General features: G+C 34.7%; 3 protein-coding genes across 3 annotated transcripts; 1 reads left to right on the top strand and 2 right to left on the bottom strand.

The window, feature by feature from the left end:
- Positions 1-510: 510 nt before the first annotated feature.
- LOC141396976 (uncharacterized) lies at positions 511-5,145 on the top strand. Its single transcript, XM_073972725.1, has 2 exons — positions 511-585; positions 3,887-5,145. The coding sequence occupies exon 2, from the start codon at positions 3,889-3,891 to the stop codon at positions 5,143-5,145; it is 1,257 nt and encodes a 418-aa protein (XP_073828826.1). The 5' UTR covers positions 511-585; positions 3,887-3,888.
- On the bottom strand, positions 909-13,493 carry LOC141397601 (uncharacterized). The gene is made up of 6 exons (XM_073974110.1): positions 13,269-13,493; positions 13,177-13,212; positions 12,592-12,653; positions 12,500-12,535; positions 2,166-3,757; positions 909-1,880 (listed from the first exon to the last, which is right to left on the bottom strand). The coding sequence occupies exons 5-6, from the start codon at positions 3,622-3,624 to the stop codon at positions 1,129-1,131; spliced, it is 2,211 nt and encodes a 736-aa protein (XP_073830211.1). The 5' UTR covers positions 3,625-3,757; positions 12,500-12,535; positions 12,592-12,653; positions 13,177-13,212; positions 13,269-13,493; the 3' UTR covers positions 909-1,128.
- Positions 13,494-15,691: 2,198 nt separating this feature from the next.
- Positions 15,692-22,139, bottom strand: Coq8 (ubiquinone biosynthesis protein COQ8, mitochondrial). The gene is made up of 5 exons (XM_073971957.1): positions 21,904-22,139; positions 20,369-21,834; positions 16,363-16,555; positions 16,128-16,298; positions 15,692-16,053 (listed from the first exon to the last, which is right to left on the bottom strand). The coding sequence occupies exons 1-5, from the start codon at positions 21,967-21,969 to the stop codon at positions 15,865-15,867; spliced, it is 2,085 nt and encodes a 694-aa protein (XP_073828058.1). The 5' UTR covers positions 21,970-22,139; the 3' UTR covers positions 15,692-15,864.
- Between the last annotated feature and the right edge of the window lie 1,154 nt (positions 22,140-23,293).

A 23,293-nucleotide genomic window follows, 5' to 3' on the forward strand; every position in this document is an offset into this window, starting at 1 on the left:
GGAAAGTCAATTCAGCCAACTTTTTCTATAGAAAAAGTCAATTCAGCCGACTATTTCGATTGAAGAAATCAATTCAACCCACTTTGTCTATAGAAAAAGTCAATTCAGCTAATTATTTCTACTGGAGAAGTCAATTCAGCCAACTTTTTTTACAGAAAATGTCAGTTCTGCGAACTTTTTCTACAGAAAAAGTTAATTCTGCTACTGTTTTCTCTAAAATCTGGTTAATTACTCCTCCGAAACAATATGATGTATAAGTAACAACGGCCAGGAGAAATCCTTCAGTCGGGTATTATTGTGCGGCTACCTGTATGATTGTGGTATGCAGTTTTTGTTTATCTACACCTACACCTGTCATCAATGTCATCTGTCTGTCATCATCTTCTTTCACGAGACAATTCAATTATCAAATTATCATAATTAACAAAATTATCAAAAAATCAAGTAGAAAGATATTAAAAAAAAAGAATTAAATTTAATTTAAAAAATTCTTTTAAGTCACAACAACAAAAATAAAACTTAAAAATATATTTTTGTAAAAATTTTTTTTGGCGCATAATCATCAAATCATCTGTCTGGCGTTAGGTAAGAGTCTGCAAGAAATATTTTTCTTCTGAAAACCGATAAAATACAAATGTTTTATTATCTATTAGCAAAACAATATTAATATAAACAATATTTATTATGAAAATGGTGGCCACTGGCATTTTTTATATATATTTTAATTGATGTTTAATTTCGTTTTTAAACTGTATGCTATATTCACAGCTCTATGTGAAAATTTTGAACTAAATTCTGTGATTTAGTAGTTTTCGTATATCCACACCACATCCGCTCAACAGCAACTTGATTACCAAATCACCACCTTTATTCACTAATATAATATATTATAATATAATATAATAAAATTTTTATTTACTTAAATTTTTTGCAATGTAATAATTATATATATTGAAATATGAAGAAATTTTAATAAATCTAATAATAATAAATTGCAACAAGCAATATGATGGGAATTTGATCTAGATTCATTTTTAGATACTCATATATGTCATCATTAATTTACAAAATCAACATATTTTTTCAATGAGAACAATTCAAAAGAAAATGGAAAATATTGAGTTATTATTATAGAAGCTGGTTAGTTAACACCAAATCATCTACTGAAACGATTTCGTCAATTTGGAGAATTTGTACTATTTGTGGTTGTATGGTGGTAGTATCCAGATCCTCACCTTGGGTGGTGGTTGTTTTGTTGGTGGTGTTAATTTTTTTTATGCAGCGGGGTTTCAGTTTTTTTATAGTTTTTTCCAACGTATTAATGCGCTGTTGGCAACGGTCAACATCTTCTTTAGTTTTTAATTGACGGTACTCTTCATTACGTAGGAGATGATATTTTAACTTTTTCCGACCTACTTTGTGCTTTTTGGCTGTGTGTAATATGGTAACCTTTAGTTTATTATAATACTTCGAATCTATGTATTCCCTAATCGCATTGTTTACACCTTCGATGTTCAAAATGGGAATACTCGCGCGAGTTTGTATGTTTTTGGCTCGGACTTCCAGGGTTTCCAGCTTCTTTTTTGCCTTTTCCAAATCTTTAATGCATTGTTGCCAACGGTCATAGTCTTCTTTCTCTCTTAATTCAAGATATTCTTCTCTATTTATTAGATTGTACCATAAATTTTTCGTAGGTATTTTGTATTTTTCGGCAATGGATCGTATGGAAATGTTTACATTATTTTTATTATACTTCGAATCGATGTATTCCTTAATGGCATCGTCTATAATTTGACGTTTTGTTGGCATTTTCTCGTACTCCAACTCCATATTCAACTCTGTATCATTGAAAGCAACTGAAGTTATGCTCTTGTCGTCATCTGCAAGAAGTAAATATTCAGAAATATTCGGAAATTTAGTATTTATGTTGAGTCTAGAAGCATTTCGCAAGAAATTCATAGGTATTGTATTCAAATTTGTATGGCTATTCAAAACGTATATTTCTAATTATGTTTATAGTCCAGAACCTGCATGAAATTCTGTAACACCCAAATATCGAAAAATTCAGCCTCAAAACGTTTAGATCCAAAATTTGAATCCATTCGGATAAGAAATAGAAAACATGCTAAAATCCGATGTCTAGTTATTAAATAGAAATTACTTACTTTGTAGATCCTTTCGCCTTTCATGTACGTTTGTTCTTAGTTCTGTTTCCGGTACATTAAATTGTAATGCACATTCTTCCGTTTTTCTCCGCGAGAAAATGCAATAGTTCACCGCATTATTCATTTGCTTTGTAAAATCATGGCTCTGGGGAAAGCGTTCCACGTCTTCCAAACCGCAATATCTTCGTTTTGGCGGAGGACCGGTGCTAGACACTTCATCAACAGCAAGAGCACCACCACTGATATTGGTTGTGTTCTCACGACCACCGCTGATATTAGTTGTTGTGTTCTCACCACCACCACTGATATTGGTTGTGTTCTCACCAACATCATCCAATTCGAAATTACCACCACCACTGATATTGGTTGTGTTCTCACCAACATCATCAAATTTGAAAGTGTTGGTTGTGTTCTCACCACCATCATCCAATTCGAAATAACCAACATCACTGGTGTTGGTTGTATTCTTATCACCATCACTGATATTGATGATATTGGTTGTGTTCTCACCACCACCACTACTGATATTAGTTGTGTTCTCACCACCATCATCCAAATCGAAATAACCAACATCACTGGTGTTGGTTGTATTCTCATCACCATCACTGATATTGGTTGTGTTCTCACCACCACCACCACTGATATTGGTTGTGTTCTCACGACCACCGCTGATATTAGTTGTTGTGTTCTCACCACCACCACTGATATTGGTTGTGTTCTCACCAACATCATCCAATTCGAAATTACCACCACCACTGATATTAGTTGTTGTGTTCTCACCACCACCACTGATATTAGTTGTTGTGTTCTCACCACCATCATACAATTTGGCATTACCACCACCACTGATATTGGTTGTGTTCTCACCAACATCATCCAATTCGAAATTACCACCACCACTGATATTAGTTGTTGTGTTCTCACCACCACCACTGATATTAGTTGTTGTGTTCTCACCACCATCATACAATTTGGCATTACCACCACCACTGATATTGGTTGTGTTCTCACCAACATCATCCAATTCGAAATTACCACCACCACTGATATTAGTTGTTGTGTTCTCACGACCACCGCTGATATTAGTTGTTGTGTTCTCACCACCACCACTGATATTGGTTGTGTTCTCACCAACATCATCCAATTCGAAATTACCACCACCACTGATATTAGTTGTTGTGTTCTCACCACCACCACTGATATTAGTTGTTGTGTTCTTACCACCACCACTGATATTGGTTGTATTCTCACCACCAGAAGAAACACACCAATTTGAATTTATTTGAAGATAATTCAAAGTACTATGAAAATGCTCCAAGTACTTAAGATTTATTTGGCTTTTGCCATAGTTTAGAAATTGGTGTAATATATTAAGTACTTCAGCTGGTGTGGCATCAAGAGTAAAGGTGGTAATGTTAGGGTTGAGTTTATATAGTGTTCTGTACAAACCACTGTACATGTACAGTATTGTCTTTTTTATTTTAATGGACTTGCCACTAGCAAAAACGTTTACATCTTCTCCGTCCTCTTGTTTTGTAAATTTTTTAACAATTTTACTTAAGCTTTTGTGATATTTCTCATTTTTTAAAGTTCTGAAATTAAAAAAAAAATGCATTAATGCAATTTAAAAATTGCGTTTTAGTTGGGACACTCAATAATATTATTTTTAATTAATTGGATTAATCGAGCTAGCATGGCCTATTATTTTTATTAAATTATAGAAATGGTTTCCTATCCCCAAGTATACTTTAATTTGTCAATGGGAATCCACGGTGAACCATTCGACATCCATGAGAAAAAAATACTTGTCTTCGATGCATTGACGTCAAGGGTCGCCTATATGAAGAAGAAGCAGCGGTTTGGTTTGGCTACACCCGAAATAGATTACATAGAAGGACAAATCTACCCACAATGCCAAATGGGGTTCACTGAATCAACATTAGCATGTATTCGTCAATGGTTCAGTGGAAAAGCAGTGGAAGAAAAACTTTGCGTTCTGTCCTCCGACGCCATAAGAATACAGCATGACAACAACACAGCAGATCAGTGCTGCTTCATGCTGTCCGGAGTGCACAGCGAATGGCAAATATATATTGGTATGGTGAATCGGCCAGTCTACACCGCTGAGGAAATTAGACCGTATTTCCCAATGTGCTACGATATAGCAGCTAGCATAGGTTTGACAGTCATTTTCACTGTCGGCGATGCATATTCTAGTAATCTTACGCTGATCTCTGAAGTGCAACACGGAGATTTAAACTTAGACGAAGCAAGGCATATTTATTGGGGAATTGATCTTGCACACATGTTTGCCACCCTATCTCGTGCATTTTCAACAAAAAACTCTGTGCGCTACGACAGTGTAGATGTAAATTTCGACCACGTTAATTTGGAAAGATTTAACCTACAACACCACACTTCTTTTTTTCAAAGTAATTATTTTTACGATACTTTCGATATGGAAAAATATACGGAATTGTTCAATGTAAGAGTTGCAATGAACCTTACGTATATGCAACGGGTAGCAGAACAACAAGATCAAGGACAACAAGTACAAGGACAACAAGTACAACAACAACAACTAATCGCAAGCCTACGTGCGACACGAAAATATTTAGAAAATATGATTGCATTTTCAAAATTGTTCACAGAAGACAATAATTCTACTGCAGAGGAGAAGGAGATAAGATTGGCATGTGTATATAGATTCCTAAGAAAAATCGATGTTTCCCATGTACAACATTACATACGTACCATACAAACAATTAGATTGATGTTGCGTGAAGTAGGCGATATGAAAATAATGCGCCTAACAACACATTCTAACATCGAAAAATTTTTCTATAATATAAGAAAACATTGCCAAGGTAAACCAACATTCCGAACTTTAAAATATGCAAAAGCACGACAAGATGCCGTAATTGAATACGTAGATTGGGATATGGAAATGTATTGGAACGAGTTCATGTTCCTGAGATGACAATCTTATTTAATATTTCATTTATAAATTGTACTTATTACCAATGAATTAAAAAGCAATGTAAAGGCAATAAAATATAAAATGTGAATCTTATGAATCGTATGGTGTGCTAATTAAATGTCCCCTTTTATTTTCAAAAACCACTGATAATACTATTCACTTATATCATTAAATCTGATAATGAATTTAATGAATTTGGAAGACAAAATCCTCAAAATACCAGCAGAAGTCGGGTGGTACCGTTATATGGAGGCTATAGGAAAAAATGGACCCGTATTTGTTTTGGTTTCATATTCATGTATTGTCATCTAAATCTGAAAAGTGTGCAAAGTTTTAGTTCGATTGGGCAACTGCAACTGCGTGAAAAACGAGTTACCAGATTTGAAAAGCAAAATACCGGAAATCGGGTGGTACCGTTATATGGGGGCTATAGGAAAAAATGGACCCGTATTTGTTTTGGTTTCATATTCATGTATTGTCATCTAAATCTGAAAAGTGTGCAAAGTTTTAGTTCGATTGGGCAACTGCAACTGCGTGAAAAACGAGTTACCAGATTTGAAAAGCAAAATACCGGAAATCGGGTGGTACCGTTATATGGGGGCTATAGGAAACAATGGACCCATATTTGTTTTGGTTTCATATTCATGTATTGTCATCTAAATCTGAAAAGTGTGCAAAGTTTTAGTTCGATTGGGCAACTGCAACTGCGTGAAAAACGAGTTACCAGATTTGAATAGCAAAATACCGGAAATCGGGTGGTACCGTTATATGGGGGCTATAGGAAACAATGGACCCATATTTGTTTTGGTTTCATATTCATGTATTGTCATCTAAATCTGAAAAGTGTGCAAAGTTTTAGTTCGATTGGGCAACTGCAACTGCGTGAAAAACGAGTTACCAGATTTGAAAAGCAAATTAGATAAAACACTGTAAAACCGTGTAAAAATGGACCAATATTAGTTTTGATTTCATATTCGTGTATTGTCATCCAAATCTGAGAAGTGTGCAAAGTTTTAGTTCGATTGGTCAACTGCAACCGTGTTAAAAATGAGTAAAAGTTTCGAAACCAATTGTGGTTTTTGTTAGTTTTAAATTCTTTAGAGTCGATTAGTTCTAAATACGCATGAAACGATCATCAAAATTTGCACATGTAAATAGGAATGCCTCCAAACCATTTTTGTAGGAGGTGGTGCTATTATTTTTTTCGCAGCTGTATGTTATATGTTCCCATACACATCCCACCATCTCAGCGCTGAGTTATTTTGCAACCGTTGGAGGAAATTATGATGTTTGTGGCCGACCTGAGAATCGAAACCGTGCATACAACTACTGCTGCAGTTAGATAAAGTAAGTTCAATTTACAAAATTAACTGAAAAAATTATCACTAAATTTCTATTTTTCATAGATCCGCAACCCCCTCCTCAGGACGGTTCGAAACTTTAAGATGCGAAACGATTATAAAACGTAACTGTAAATATAATTAATTTAATTATACCATAGAGTGAAAACTTAAATCACTAATCAACTTAATTTATTTTAAAAAATAACAATGATAAAATACACTACACACATTGTAAATTTATAATTAAATCTCAAAATGTAACTGAATTTATAAAATTTTAATAAAAAACTAGCAAAATGCCCGCTACTTTGTATGCGGAGAAGGAATAATATACAAATGGAACAATATTTAATATGGTGAACATTGAAAATTTTGACGTGCTAATACCTATTTGGATTGATATTGATATTTAATTTCATTTAAGTACTGTTCGTGTTTCGAATTTCATAAAAGGCCTCTACACTTCAACAGCGGCCTACATTTTAACTTCCACTCAATGTTTTTTTTTAGAACGGTATGGGTATTTTGAAACTTTTATCCACATTTTCCAACCGAATTTTGGAACTTGTGATATCAGAATGTAGAAAACCTTTATTTAAAAGATGTTACCCTATATAACAGTTAATTTTTGAGACATTTTATTTTAGGCCTTTTTATTCTCATTATGTAAAAAGCAAAACATTAGCCGCATAGATCTACCTTTTCAAATGAACTTACTATAACGTTCAGAATAGACAACAAAAATAAAAACAATTTTCTTGAAAAGATACGTTTGACTTTTTGACTTCAGTCATTATTTAGGCGGATTATAATAAACATTCTGATTCAATCTCAACACTGATCCTCATAACAAATTTCATTTATCGATTCACTCAATACCAGTGCTCCAATATTTAGTATTATTTAATACTTCTAGTACACTTATTGTACGATCGCCTCTAACAATGAACCTGACAAATAAATAACATACCAGAATTCCACTTCTATTCCTTAGCCCAATACCACCAAATGTATTGCAACTTCGCACTTTTCACGCACTAATGCTATAATTCCATCTTCATTACTGCACCCCGCGTCAAATTTAATACCATTTAGTACTTTCGTATTTCTCAATAAATCAGCCAGCCTCAGCCTAATTTCAGAATTTGTGTGCATTTCAAAAAATCTTTATCTAAACACCATCACAAACCTTCATACAACAATTCGAAATTCCACCTCGTGATTTAGTATTTTTCGTATACGTAAGTACGAATTTCCAAAACTCTTCTCTATCTCCACTCTTAACGCCAACTGCTAACTAATACCAAATTTCACAATTTCAGCTGTACCCCTTTACACAATTATAATTTGAACTAAATTCTGAGTAATTTTCGTACACTTATTGTACGTATATCCACAACCACATCCATATCTCGACCCTACACATCAACAGCGGCTATAGTATCAAATTTCCGAATTCCACCTCTATTCACAATACCATTAATGCTTTTTCTATGAAAGTACGAATTTCAATAACTATCTCCAACAGTAATTCTTTCAGGATTCCACCTGCATCCGTTCACCAAAATCTAAATTGTACCCAAATTTAGTACATTTAGTACTTTCCGTTCCCATAAGTATGAATTTCCAAAACTACCTCTATCCTACACTCGAATTTCCAAGAACCCTTTGTTACATCTTTCTAACTCTCCATCAGTTACCCTCATTCCAAATTTCCCGTTTGCCTATACAAAGGGTGCCATATTTAGTACCTTTTAGTACTTTTCGTACCCTTCCAGTTCGAATTTCGAAAAATCCAGCTTTATCTCACCCCTACACACCGACAGCAACCCACAGTCCAAATTTCAGCTTTCTAGCTTCAGCGGTTTCGTCTGGGCGATGATATGTCAGTCACTCACTCACTCACTCACTGAGCTCTTTTATATATGTAGATTGTTACGAAATTTTGCACGAGGTACGGCAGAATATGACTACAATTTTGGATGATGATCTGATATTATTTAGCCGCTGAAATGGTTCATTCCTTTTTTATGAAAAATATGAACATTTTATATTTGGTAGCTACATATGAAAAAAGAACGAATGACCTTTCCCCTTATACAAATTGCAATAATGAGTTTGGTAGATAATGGGGCTACTGCCTAATATAAAATGGGTTTTCTGTAGAGAAGCACATTTTCCTCCCGTGCTATAAATTGTTTGTGTCTCTATCATGACAGAAATTTTCCCAGTTTGTGCATTATTGCAAATTACGTGGAGTCCAAGAGTATGATTTTTTATACATATCGCACATGTTCAACAAACAAAAGGGTAGTACCTAAAAATGTTTATTATGGAGTAGAAGTCATAGGAATTTGAAGTTTTGAAAAACATTACTATCTGTAACAGAAAGTAATGATGAAGTTTAAGCCATTGGGGTAATACTCCAGACTTAAAAAGCATCAAATGAGATTGAAACTTCAACCAAAGTCAAAACAAACAGAAAGAAAATTAAAATATATATATATATATATATAACGGGACTTTATCGAAGCAACACTTTTTGTTCAAATATACTTTATAAGAGTAAAAAACAAAATACATATATAAACATATCGCAGAATTTTCGACGAATGTCAAGTCAATTAACATGAAGTAACAAATACAAATTTGAAATGTGTTATTGAAAAGCTCCGTTTCATTTCAGTAGCATATATACATTAGAGTGACCCAAAAAAGAAAACATATTTTTTTTGAAAGGCATTTGATACATAAACTTTATATACATATGAAGATCTATGGTGATGGGTTAACGTTAACCTTGCCACCTGAGTCAACTTTTTTCCCTTATTTGCATGGAACCAAAGGTTAATTTTCACGAAAAATTATTCAAATGCCGCATCGATGAAAAAAATATTATATTTTATTCGTGAGGGTGGAACAATTTGTGTATTTCCATTGGTGGCTATTTGAAAATTTGAGTCCACTTAGATAAAATATATATTACCAACAATATTTTCTTTTTAGAAATTTAAACCACGTGAGCCAGCTAAAAGCTAAAAAAATGAAATTACTCTTAATTAAATTTACGTTAATTACCTGCGGGATTTCCATTATATGACTTAAGGGGAGTACACACTAACAGTCAAAACTGACAGTCAACGTACTTTAAGGACAATTTTTGGGCAAATAACAACTTTTATTTAGCTAAAAACATTTGAAATACAATATTTACGATATTATTTAGAGATAATAAAAAAAATTTTCAATTAGGCTTTGATATTCACGATAATAGACCTCGATGACTGTCAGTTTTGCTTGTCAATGTGTACTATACTTTACTACATAACAAGAGTATCAAGTGGCAACAATAAAAAATTCTACAAACGGTAATTTTAATTTTCATGGTAAAAAATATAAAATATGAATTAAAAACTGGTATTAATGTAGGATTAAGTAAGAATTATCCGGTAAATAATTAGCCAATTAACATGTTCATGACGCATCCATTTCCATTGGCAATTTTTCTAATTTTAACAGAGCATACCCCATATTAATTTGTGTTGAAATTTGCTAAATTTGCAGCAACAAAATGAACAAATATTTCGCAACTAAATAAAATAAAAAAAGAACAGCAACATGCTTTGGATGCTTTGGATGGAAACTTCTTTTAGTTTAGTAAGCTATATACATACATTCATAGATGAGGAGATGATGCATATCGAACATACCAGAGCCAGGCGGGGCTACCAAAATGCCTTGCATAGTTCTTTCTAAATGTAGGGATTCTTCTTCTAATGATTTATCATAATTATCAGAAATACCCTGGAAAAGAGCGCCTGTGTGTGCGAGTGTATTCTCCTAAACTGTAAGAGTTAATGAATTTATTTCTATGAACTAGTCGTTTAGAAATATAGAATCTCAAAATAGGGGTGTAATACAGTGTTGTGCATATCAAAAGCAACAAATCTAGGATTTTGCAGTAATTCAATTTTTGGATCCGTTACAATTTTTAAAAAATGTAATATATTGTGGCCAGTTGTTCTTTATTATGTAAAGAGAGCTTCCAACAAGTTGTTTTTGTACTTTGTCGTTGGATAGGATAACAACAACAATAATATTGGCTGATCCTCGAGAACGGGGATTGATAAACAATAGAATATTATTAAAAATTGTAGTGTCATCGGTGTTAATTAACTGTACTTTTGACTTAAATTTGACTTTTGGGGCATGGTAGTGTCATCTTAGAAAGGATTTGCATTTGTTATCCTAACAGGGTTGCCACTTTCTACCAAGAAAATCTCACAATACCCTCAAATCAAAAATTTTTTACCTCATATAAACATTTAAATTTTAAAATATTCATTCGGAAAGTGGATTAATATCAACCGTTCTTTTGTTTTGTTTGCCGCATAATAAAAAATAAAAAGTTAAAAAATCAAATATTGGTAAACACAATACATCCTTGTGTAAACCCCTTAAGGGGCCATCGGCCACATTTTGGGGAAACTTTAAAAATAACGGTAATAGGAACTTCCAAGAATTAGTTGGGGCTCTTATTTCCGATATATGAAGAAGAAGTTTTGGAAAACAATTTGAAAAGTTATACACTGGGCAACCATAGACAATAATTTATTATGAAACACTGTTGTTTGGGAGCTGTATAACTTCTCAAACTGTTCGGAGTAATTGCTCTTTATAGAAAATTTTATTTTTGTATAAAAATAATTCGGAGTAATTATTTTCATTTATAGAAATATTATTCGAACTAAGTAACTTCATTAGAATAAATATTCGGAATAGATTCTTTTTATTGAAAATTTATTCGTAGTATTTCTTGTAATAATTTCGGAAAATGGTTTCTTTAAAAAGGAAATTTTCGGAGAAATATCGCCGCAACTTCGGAATGACATTTATTAAAAATAAAATCTACTATGTAATTTTCATTATGAAACAATTATTCGGAGTATTTTTTCTTTATAGAAAAATTTATTTGTTTATAAATATAGTTCGGAGTTATTATTTTTATTTATATAAATATTATTCGGCTTAAGTAACTTCATTAGAATAAATATTCGGAAAATTTAAATTTACTGAAAATTTATTCGGAATATTTTTTGTTTATAGAAAACTTATTCAGAATAGTTTTCTTTATAGGAAAAGTGTTCAGTTTTTTTTATACAAATTTATTCGTAGTAGTATTCTTTAGGAAAATGTTCAGAGAATTTATTTAAAGTAATTTTCTTATTGCCTAATTATTCGGAAAGTTTTTTTTTTTGAAATTTCGGAGTAATTTTTGTTTATAGTAAGTTTTAGTTTTCATTATATCGAAGTTGCTTTTCTTTATCGGAAAATTATTCAAACTAATTTCAGTTTATAGAATAGACATTCCGAGTTTTTTTCCTAATAAGAAATTTATTCGGAGTATTTTTGCTTATAGAATAGAGCTCCGAATAACATTTATTTATTTATTTATTATTTACTATTTTCACTCACTCACTAAACTCTTCTATATAAATAGAGAAAAAAAATATATATGTAAGCAAGTCTTTTATATGCTTAAGTAAGCTTATTATAATATAATTAATTTAATTCATTAATAAATGACCGGGCATATTCAATTGTATTGTATTACAATTAATTAATTTAAATAAAAAATATAAAAATATAACATCGAAGAAGAAGAAGCATATCATGCTCATGCATGGTTTAATAAGTGGGCAAATGAAATATCTCATAAATGCCCATTTCAAGCAAGTGGGCAAATGACAAAACCCCATTTCGAACTAGAAGAAGCATATCATGCTCATGCATGGTTTAAGGCAAATGAAATATCTCATAATGCCCATTTCAAGCAAGTGGGCAAATGACAAAACCCCATTTCGAACAAGAAGAAGCATATCATATGTACATGTCATATGACATTCACAACAATTTCCACTTACTGTTATTTATTTTATTCGTACATTTATAAATAATATAAATGTTAATGTTTATGTTTTAATTCTCTTAATTCTATTAATTCTACTTACATTTTAGACTGGGTAGAGTGGCGTTCTCGTAGATGTCTGCAAAAGTTATTTATTAGTTACTTTATTACTAATTTTATTTATTACGGACTTACTTCACGAACTCATTCGCAGCTATTTTTATTATTTACTATTTTCACTCACTCACTAAACTCTTCTATATAAATAGAGAAAAAAAATATATATGTAAGCAAGTCTTTTATATGCTTAAGTAAGCTTATTATAATATAATTAATTTAATTCATTAATAAATGACCGGGCATATTCAATTGTATTGTATTACAATTAATTAATTTAAATAAAAAATATAAAAATATAACATCGAAGAAGAAGAAGCATATCATGCTCATGCATGGTTTAATAAGTGGGCAAATGAAATATCTCATAAATGCCCATTTCAAGCAAGTGGGCAAATGACAAAACCCCATTTCGAACTAGAAGAAGCATATCATGCTCATGCATGGTTTAAGGCAAATGAAATATCTCATAATGCCCATTTCAAGCAAGTGGGCAAATGACAAAACCCCATTTCGAACAAGAAGAAGCATATCATATGTACATGTCATATGACATTCACAACAATTTCCACTTACTGTTATTTATTTTATTCGTACATTTATAAATAATATAAATGTTAATGTTTATGTTTTAATTCTCTTAATTCTATTAATTCTACTTACATTTTAGACTGGGTAGAGTGGCGTTCTCGTAGATGTCTGCAAAAGTTATTTATTAGTTACTTTATTACTAATTTTATTTATTACGGACTTACTTCACGAACTCATTCGCAGCTTTGAAAATTTCCTCACAATCATCACAATCACAAACCCAATAGAAGGTCTGCTTTCCCCGATGCTTTAGCATTATTGCAAAATTATTCTATTTAGTTTTAGTTTGTTTTCACTTCAATTTCTTTACTATTCACTTATTAACACAACCAACACAAACCGTTAGTTTTGCGAATTATAATTTTTTGCCGAAAGCAAACATCAAAGTCGTAAGTTTTTCACGACGCAGATCATTAGTATTAAGGTAGATGTACAATTGGAATTTTGTGTGAAAGCGACAAATTAAGTCTTGTGCCAGACTATGAAATTTTACGACGTAATATACCCACTCAAAGTCATCAAAGTCAGCCCGAGAGACTTGTTGACCATCTTGGATCTTGCACATATGATTTTTGTATTGTTTATAATAAATTACGGTACATCAGCTGGGCTGATGCGGGTACCTGTTGTATGATTGTGCCATGGTGGAAATATAATTTTTTTGCCAATGCAAACATCAAAGTCCGTACGTTTTTCACGACGCAGATCATATACTACATTTTCCATTTGCGTAATAGTATAATGCTTGGTTTACATTTACGAAATCCACTCGATTTCATCTGTCAATTCCTTTGTATATACATGAAATGTTAACTCATCTGTAATCGATTGGATTTCATTTGACGTTTGAACAATGGAATTGGGAGTTGAAATCGAGTGGATTTCGCAAATGTAAACATGGTACCATGGTATAATAAAGTAGAGGTAGGCCAGATATGAAAATCGCCGAAAAATACAACCCTGTATCCCCTTATTGGGTACAATTCATACAAAATTTGGCCCTGTTGAATGTTATCAAAACCTAATTATTGCTTTAAGTGTGCATTACACCCCCCAACGAAGTGAGGTTAGGGCTGAATTTTTCACTTTTTCATTTTCTAGTAAATGCGCGCAGTTTTCAATTGTCAAATATAGCACAATATGAATTCTTTCATTGCAACTTTCCAACATCTGGTTTTAAGGGGGACAATTAGACTTAAAAAGCGATGTTATGACGATTAAAAACCAAAATAATATTTATCATTTCTCATTATTCGTTGGAGGAAGTGTGAATTTCCAAAAACCCAGTATATTTTGCTCCTTCACACAAATATTCACTCTCATGAAATTTTTCAGAATCCCGGAATCAGTCGGGCTTCAAACTTTGATGATCGAACCACTTTACTTTCTTTATAAAGGACTTTAGAGAGTCTATCAGAGTATCACTGCCTATTAAACCCATACATTTCCCATAACTCATGAGCTAAACATTTTGTAGCACTGTGTAGTTATTTGATTCAGTATATTTTTAGAGTGCTTAATTTTCAAATCCTTAAAAAAACTCTAACGAATTCAAACTAACAGCTGGCTACTAATGAAATGAGCTATTGCCGTAATGGTTTTGGCTTTGGCAGAGTGTTAAATATAAATAGATTGGTATTTTTAAAGGCATTGTAAATATTTTATTTTTTACCCAACATAAAAGTCTATAAAGGAGAAAGTTTAGAAAGGTAGAAAAACGACACCAAAAATGCCATCTAAGGCTATGTTATGTTATAGCCTTTTGTAGGGTTAACCTTCTTTGAAATATAAGCAATGGAATTGACATTTGAAACCAAGCGGGTTTGTTAAATCCGGTTATATATACGTACTATAAGACAAAAAATTATATTTCGGAAGTGTCCCTAAAAATTACTATGTGAGAGTAACCGACGTCAGGACATTCTACTGCAATAGATGAATAAAGGGAAGTTGATGCCATCATCCGTGCGGAGTTATTTTTTTCCATCATTTTCTCTCCCATCGGACGCCTCCCCAGGTGGTGGATAGGGGAACGCTCATCAGATATGGCGGGTACCGCAGAAATAAAATATGCGGGGCGAACCAAAAGAAAATAAAATGGAAAATGGCAGCGTCTGACCAAAGGATTGGCGATCACAAAACTCAACTGTCAGTTGACCCCATTAAAACTTAACATTTTGATGAGATGTGACTGCTGAGTTGCTATTTCCTTACACAACAATGTATCATTGCGTATGGCCAAATGTTGGAAGGTAGATGATGGAGGTAATAGTTGTTGTTGTGATACTTGGGATGGGATGATAGGCTTTCATTTAGTTTTCGTCTAACTACTGGTGAGTGAGTGTGCAAAATGGAGGTGGACTTTATCTTGCCTTCTTCTACAATTGTTGGCATTATTGTGGTTTTGATGATGATGCTATTGTTGTTGTTGCTGATGATTTTGCTTTTAGGTAATAGAACAGGAAATGTTTTTATGAATTGAAATTTTGCATTTGTTATGATACTTTTGTGTTGCGGTTAGTTGTTGGGCATGATATTGACTTTGAAATGTGGTAACTGCAAGCAAGTAGAACAAATCATAAAACCATTGAGCTTTAACAGTTTATTTTCACACGTTTTATAAAATTAATAATTACAACAATTTGTTAGTAAATTACCTTTTTTAAAAAATTAGTTATAAAACTAAAAATGTAGTATTTATTGCCTCTTGAAAAGGATCACTTTAAACCTTAACCTTATTTTCTAAACAAAATGTGTGTGTTATTCCCTAAATTTTCCCACCACAATGTCATGGTACAGAGGACGACAATCCAAACGTATATTCAGCCTGGAACATAAGAGGAAAATACCCGATAATTTCCGATGAATTGAATAGATTTCTTCGGGTGGTGGACACAAACGATGGGCCACCATTGTGGGTACCAAGTGGGCCAAACGTTCGGTGGTGTTCTGTAAACAAAAAAAAACAACAAACATTTCATTCAATTAAATTTCCTTTAGCAAGTAATTTCTTTCCCAAATACCTGTTTTCCAAAATCAAATTCACCATCAAAACGGAACATTTCACCCAATATCATAACAGCATCAACATGGGCCTCTTCCATCAATTTGGTTTCGTATGAGGTAAGGAAACCCATTTCGCGTGAAATTTCCAATACCCCCTTGCGATCATTGTTAACGGCACACATAATAATCTGCAAAATTAAACAAATTTATTCGAAATCAAAAGCCCTCCTTTTTCTCTCCTCATTCACTTACACTCCGGTATTTCTTAATGAATTCCTTTTGATAGAATCGTGTGGATCCGAAATCAATCAACATTAACCTTCTCGAATTGGCATCATAAAGGAAGTTAGACCAATTCGGATCTGTTTGCATACATTGGAATTCGAAGAGTTCGCGTAGACACAATTTCAATACCGATTCACCGATATGACGACGATGATCATAGCTGGAAATAGAAACAAGGTTGGATAAGTTAATAGGTCGAATGGATTTAAAATTAGAGGAAAAAGTCAACTATATAACCCACGTGTCCCAAGAGGTGAGGAAATTACAGCGGCTAGCGGTGAATCATGGCGACCTGCAAAGACATCCTAATGTTTAAACTTTTAAGTTTCCTCCCGTCAGGCTTCCCCCAACGTATCTCAACCCGCAATCGGCTATTGCCCGCTCTGTCTTCAATTAATCGGTCCGGTCTGGAATTCCTTCCTAAGCGACACACAGCGACAACTTCCGCTTTTGGTTTCGATCCAATCCGGTACAAAGAAACCGCAGTCTTGAAATAGGATGCTCTTCGAACTGCTACGGGTACGTCCAGCTGACATATGTGTGTCATCTTGAGAATGAGGAGACCAGGACGCTGTCAGTTAGGCAACATAATGTGTTGTTGACTAGACAGTATCTGCGGGCATGTTATCAGTCGAGTCACCGTAACAACCACGTTGTGATGGAAGATCAATCACCTAGACACATCCTTAGGACTTCAGGTGAAATTGTGAAGGCATCCAAGACACTTCTAAAGACCCATACTGAAAGAAAATGTGATTGTATAGACCAATTCTGAAAGAAAGGGTGCTTCTATAGACCCATTCTGTAAGAAAGGGTGTTACTATAGACCCCTTCTGAAAGAAAGGGTGCTTCTGTAGACCCATTCTGATAGAAAGGGTGCTTCTATAGACCCATTCTGCAAGAAATGGTGCTTCTATAGACACATACTGAAAGAAAAGGTGCTTCTATAGACCCATTCGGAAAGAAAGGTGTATTCTGTATACCCATTATGAAAGAAAGGGTGCTTCTTTAGACCCATTCTGAAAGAAAGAGTGCTTCCATAGATCCCTTCTGAGAGAAAGGTTGCTTCTATAGACCGATTCTGAAAGAAAGGGTGCTTCTATAGACCCATTCTGCAAGAAATGATGGCTCTATAGGCCCATACTGAAAGAAAAGTTGCTTCTATAGACCCATTCAGAAAGAAAGGTGTATTCTTCAGACCCATACTGCAAGAAAAGGTGCTTCTATAGACCCATTCTGAAAGAAATGGTGCTTCTATAGACCCCTTCTGAGAGAAAGGGTGCTTCTATAGACCCCTTCTGAGAGAAAGGGTGCTTCTATAGACCGATTCTGAAAGAAAGGGTGCTTCTATAGACCCATTCTGCAAGAAAGGGTGCTTCTATAGACCCATTCTGCAAGAAAGGGTGCTTCTATAGGCCCATACTGAAAGAAGCCCATACTAAAAACCCTTTCTTAAAGTAAGGGGGTGCTTCTAAAAACCCTTTCTTCTAAAAACCCTTTCTGAAAGTAAGGGTGCTTCTAAAAACCCTTTCTGAAAGTAAGGGTGCTTCTAAAAACCCTTTCCGAAAGTAAGGGTGCTTCTAAAAACCCTTTCTGAAAGTAAGGGTGCTTCTAAAAACCCTTTCTGAAAGTACGGGTGCTTCTATAAACCCTTTCTGAAAGTAGGGGTGCTTCTAAAAGCCATTTCTGAAAGTAAGGGTGCTTCTAAAAACCCTTTCTGAAAGTAAGGGTGCTTCTAAAAACCCTTTCTGAAAATAAGGTTGCTTCTAAAAACCCTTTCTGAAAATAAGGGTGCTTCTAAAAACCATTTCTGAAAGAAAGAATGCTTCTAGAGACCCATTCTGAAATAAAGGATGTTTCTAGAGACCCACTCTGAGAGAAAGGGTGCTTCTATATACCCATTCTGAAAGAAAGGATGCTTCTAGAGACCCATTCTTAAATAAAGGGTGCTTCTATAGACCCCTTCTGAGAGAAAGGGTGCTTCCATAGACCCATTCTGTAAGAAAGGGTGCTTCTTTAGACCCATACTGCAAGAAATGGTGCTTCTATAGACCCATTCTGAAAGAAATGGTGCTTCTATAGACCCCTTCTGAGAGAAAGGGTGCTTCTATTGACCGATTCTGAAAGAAAGAGTGCTTCTATAGACCCATTCTGCAAGAAATGGTGCCTCTATAGGCCGATACTGAAAGAAAAGGTGCTTCCGTAGACCCATTCTGAAAGAAAGGGTGCTTCTATAGACCCATTCTGTAAGAAAGGGCGCTTCTATAGACCCATTCTGAAAGAAAGGGTGCTTCTATAAACCCTTTCTGAAAGTAAGGGTGCTTCTATAAACCCTTTCTGAAAGTAAGGGTGCTTCTATATAAGCCCTTTCTGAAAGTAAGGGTGCTTCTATAAACCCTTTCTGAAAGTAAGGGTGCTTCTATAGGCCCATTCTGAGAGAAAAGATGTTTCTATATACCCATTCTGAAAGAAAGGATGCTTCTAGAGACACATTCTGAAAGGATGCTTCTAGAGACCCATTCTGAAAGGATGCTTCTAGAGACCCATTTTGAAATAAAGGGTGCTGCTAAAGACCCATTATGAAAGAAAGTGTGCTTCTATATACCCATTCTGAAAGAATGCTTCTAGAGACCCATTCTGAAAAGATGCTTCTAGAGACCCATTCTTAAAGAAAGGGGCTTCTATAGACCCATTCTGAAAGAAATGGTGCTTCTAAATCCCCGTTCTGAAAGAAAGGGTGCTTCTATATACCCCTTCTGAAAGAAAGGATGCTTTTATAGACCCATTCTGAGAGAAATTGTTCTTCTTCTATAGACCCATTATGAGAGAAAGGATCCTTCTATAGTCCCATTCTGAGAGACGGATTGCTTCCATAGGCCCATTCTGAACGAAAGGATGCTTCTATAGATCCATTTTGAAAGAAAGGATGCTTCTGTAGACCCATTCGGAATGAAGTGATGCTTCTATAGACCCATTGTGAAAGATATGGTGCTTTTATAGAGCCATTCTGAAAAATGGGTGCTTCTATAGACCCATTCTGAAAGAAAGGGTGCTTCTTTACACCCATTCTGAGAGAAAGGATACTTCTGTAGACCCATTCTGAGAGAAAGGATGCTTCTACAGACCCATTCCGAACGAAAGGATGCTTCTATATATCCTTTCTGAAAGAAAGAATGATTTTGTAGACCCATTCTGAGAGATGTGATACTTCTATAGAACCATTCTGTGTGAAAGGATACTTCTATAGACCCATTCTGAGAGAAAGTATTCTTCTTTGGACCCATTCTGAAAGAAAGAGTACTTCTATAGACCCATTCTGAAAGAAAGGGCGCTTCTATAGACCCATTCTGAAAGAAAGGGTGCTTCTATAGACCCATTCTGTAAGACCCATACTGAAAGAAAATGAGCTTCTTTAGACCCATTCTGAAAGAAAGGATGCTTCTAGAGACCCATTCTGAAATAAAGAATGTTTTTATGGACCCACTCTGAGAGAAATGGTTCTTCTAGAGACTCATTCTGAAAGAAAGGGTGCTTCTAGAGACCCATTCCGAAAGAAAGGGTGCTTCTAGAGACCCATTCCGAGAGAAAGGGTGCTTCTAGAGACCCATTCCGAGAGAAAGGGTGCTCCTAGAGACCCATTCTGATAGAAAGGATACTTCTACAGACCAATTCTGATAGAAATGATGTTTCTAGAGACCCATTCTGAAAGAAAGGGTGCTTCTACAGACCAATTCTGATAGAAATTATGTTTCTAGAGACCCATTCTGGCACTGTGTTTCTTGAGACCCATTTCTCATTTAGCAAAAGTTTGTAGACTGTTTTTTTTTTAATGTTTCAAGGAGCCTTTTGAGGTTATGTTCTCCAGAATTTTGTTCTATCTATACACCTATTTATAGGCATACTAATAACATTCGAAACATATCTCAAGACTATCCAATAGAACAAACAACAATATTTACTTTCTCTTACTCACCTCATTTCGAAACATTTATCCAATGGTACACCCGGAACTAACTCTGTCGTCAGCACACTACTCGTTGTTATATCCCGAATAACCAAAGGTGCATAGTACTCCTCATAGGGGGCAATCATTTCCTTAAACTTTTCCGTATAATCTGCTTCACGTGTGTAATCCACTTCCCAATTCAATTCCCTTTTCGCAACTTTGACCAAATTGTCAATAAAGAAACCCTTAGGGAAGACATCCCATACCTTCAGCATACCCACTAAATTATCAATATCACTTTCAATACTCTTGGCAACACCAGGATATTGAATCTTTACAGCAACATGCATTCCATTTTTTAGCACGCCACGATGTACTTGGCCAATGGAGGCAGCGGCAAAAGGTTTATCTTCGAAACTTTGGAATAAATCACGCCATTGTGGGCCCAATTCTGTGTTCATGACGCGCTCCACTTGCCAATCGGGCATGTAATCAGCTGATTGTCTTACTCGTTCAAAAGCCTTGGCCAGTTGGGGTGACACAACTTTGGAATCTTGTATTGATAGAATTTGTCCTATTTTCAAGGCTGCTCCACGCACTTTGCACAGGGTGTCCACAATGCGATCAGCATTGGCGGGACTTAGTAAGGCATCTTTGACATTTGTGGAGCCTCCTAGACCCAAGGCACCTTTGGTTAGCTCATTTATAGTTCCAATGCCCAAACCAGCAAAGAGACCACCAAACGAGGCCATTCTGCCAATGCGACTGGAGGGTACTTTCCTCTGTTTCGACACTTTGGTTAAGGAAGGCAATTCAATTTGGGAAGCTGCAGTGGAATCGCCTGTGGCAGCGGGTGCTCCTGCCACAAATGATAACATATTTTTAACATAAACAGAATCTGCTTTCATGGACTCTGTAACAGGGGCCGAAGAACTAGCTGCCGCAGATGGACTTTGTTTTGGTTCTGTTTCAATGGTTGTTTCACTTTTCTTTTCTGCTTTTTGACTTTCCATACTTTCACGTTTTCTTATTTCCAAACGTCTCGATAGAATTTCTTCCATTTCTTTTAGAGTTATGGAGGACACATCTAAATTAGCTGCATCTATTTTACCACCTGTGCTCAAGGGTGATTTCCTTTCTTTCTGAATGGCTTGTTGATATTCAACTGATGAATTTGTCATCTGTTGTTCAGGTCGCCCACTCATCTTCTCCTCACCTGCTGCTGCTGCTGCTGTGAATGATGGCAATTGTATCTGAGTCATCTTAAAATCTGTAGCAATTTTAGCTGCAGTCAGCTGTTTTACACCTTCAAAGACAACACATGAACGTTCCCGTGTTTCTTTCAACAGCTCTTGTAGTTTTTTCAATTCTTCGGTGGGATTTTGACCGGCTTTTTGTAAACATTCCTTACCCAAACGAAGGTTTTCTTCGAGTAATTCACGTATGCTGGAATTGGCCCACAGGTGACGGCTTAGTTCGCGATGTTCACGTTGCTTGTTGCGAAATTAGAGTGGGAACATTTTAGTCTTTGGAATGTTTTTCTAAGATAAACGAATACTTACCATTTGTTCCAAAACTATTTGCAGTCCTCTAAGGACCGCCAATACATCCGAGCCAGCTTTAGACATTGTGTGTGAAATCTTGGATGTGATTTTATTAGAGATTTTGATGGAGATGAATTATAATTTTAATTAATTTAATTTCATAACACAGTAAAACTGTGCAAACAGGTAAAAACCTGTGTGAAACAAAATACACGATGAAGTGACCGATCAAAACGAAAACAAAAACATGTGTTAATAAAGTGGCAGGGTAACATGACAAATTGTGATGTCCAGCTGATTGGTCATTGATATGCGGCCCAGGAACAAATTGAAGACTCTACCAGCTGGCGGAAAAAATCAAATTTTTTTAAATTGTAAGTTTTTCCTTCTATGGACAGGAGCCAATTTAGGGCACGGGAAAAACATTTTTTTTTAATTTAGTTTTTTTTTTCTTACTTTAACAAGGGAATTTTCGGAACTACAGATGCCCATATCTCGGGAAGTATGGACTTCCGCCCAACAAACTTGATATTTTTGTAATCAGGACGTAAAGACCTACCTGTGGTAAACATTTCAGATTTATCCGTCAGCTGGTAGAGTCTTCAATTTATGCCGGCATCCGTTCAATCCATTTTTCAGAAATTTTGAGTTGAAGTTTTCCAATTTTTTAATTTCCTCACAAATAAATGTCCATATTTCGTGTAAAACAAGAATATTAACTTTATTACATTAATACCCCGTTTATATATAACCGGATTTAACAAACCGACTGGGTTTTAAATGTCAATTCCATTGCTTATATTTCAAACAAATCCTTATGAGGAAGGTTAACCCTGCAAAAAGCTTTAATATAAACAGCATATAACACAAATTATAAAAACTCTCCATTAAATTTGATCGTAACTAATGGGTACTTAACTAGGCGTTTACACAAGACAGACTGTCTGCAAATACAACTCTGATTTACTAACACATACATATATTTGTCGTTTGTCTCCAAGATCTATTTAACAGGTCACGTAAGTAGCACAAATACAACACTGTTTTGGCCAAAAATTCTTCAATATGTCAAAATGTTTGTTTACGTTTTCATACAATTTATTCACAATAACAAAAAATTTGACAGATTGAAACCAATCAGCTGGCAGTTTTACGCCACCTTATTATTTCATCATGGTTTGTCTCCCAGCTGTCCATCATTTTTTCACATACAGTAGGTTTAACAAATTTTTGAAATTTTTGACATATTTTGTAAAAATGTGTGAGATAATAATTGAAATGTGTTGAAAACAAAAGAATATGAAGAAAAACAAAATATGTGAACGGAAAATAAAAGAAATCGATGATTTTCATTCATAATTTTACAACTGTTTTTGCAGTTGTCTGGACGCCTACGTCACACAGCCAA

The sequence above is a fragment of the Musca autumnalis genome, unplaced genomic scaffold, assembly GCF_047663935.1.
Source record: "Musca autumnalis isolate F117 unplaced genomic scaffold, ASM4766393v1 scaffold_3, whole genome shotgun sequence".
Classification (NCBI taxonomy): domain Eukaryota; kingdom Metazoa; phylum Arthropoda; class Insecta; order Diptera; family Muscidae; genus Musca; species Musca autumnalis.

Bases quoted from the DNA above. Each gene is read 5' to 3' on its own strand.
- LOC141397601 (XM_073974110.1), bottom strand. From the start codon at position 3,624: ATGTACAGTGGTTTGTACAGAACACTATATAAACTCAACCCTAACATT. The intron at 1,881-2,165 runs GTAAGTAATTTC...TACTTCTTGCAG, and splicing joins AAGGCGAAAGGATCTACAAA to ATGACGACAAGAGCATAACT.
- LOC141396976 (XM_073972725.1), top strand. From the start codon at position 3,889: ATGGTTTCCTATCCCCAAGTATACTTTAATTTGTCAATGGGAATCCAC.
- Coq8 (XM_073971957.1), bottom strand. From the start codon at position 21,969: ATGTCTAAAGCTGGCTCGGATGTATTGGCGGTCCTTAGAGGACTGCAA. The intron at 16,556-20,368 runs GTGAGTAAGAGA...TTCTATTTCCAG, and splicing joins GATAAATGTTTCGAAATGAG to CTATGATCATCGTCGTCATA. The intron at 16,054-16,127 runs GTATTTGGGAAA...TTTTGTTTACAG, and splicing joins AATTTGATTTTGGAAAACAG to AACACCACCGAACGTTTGGC.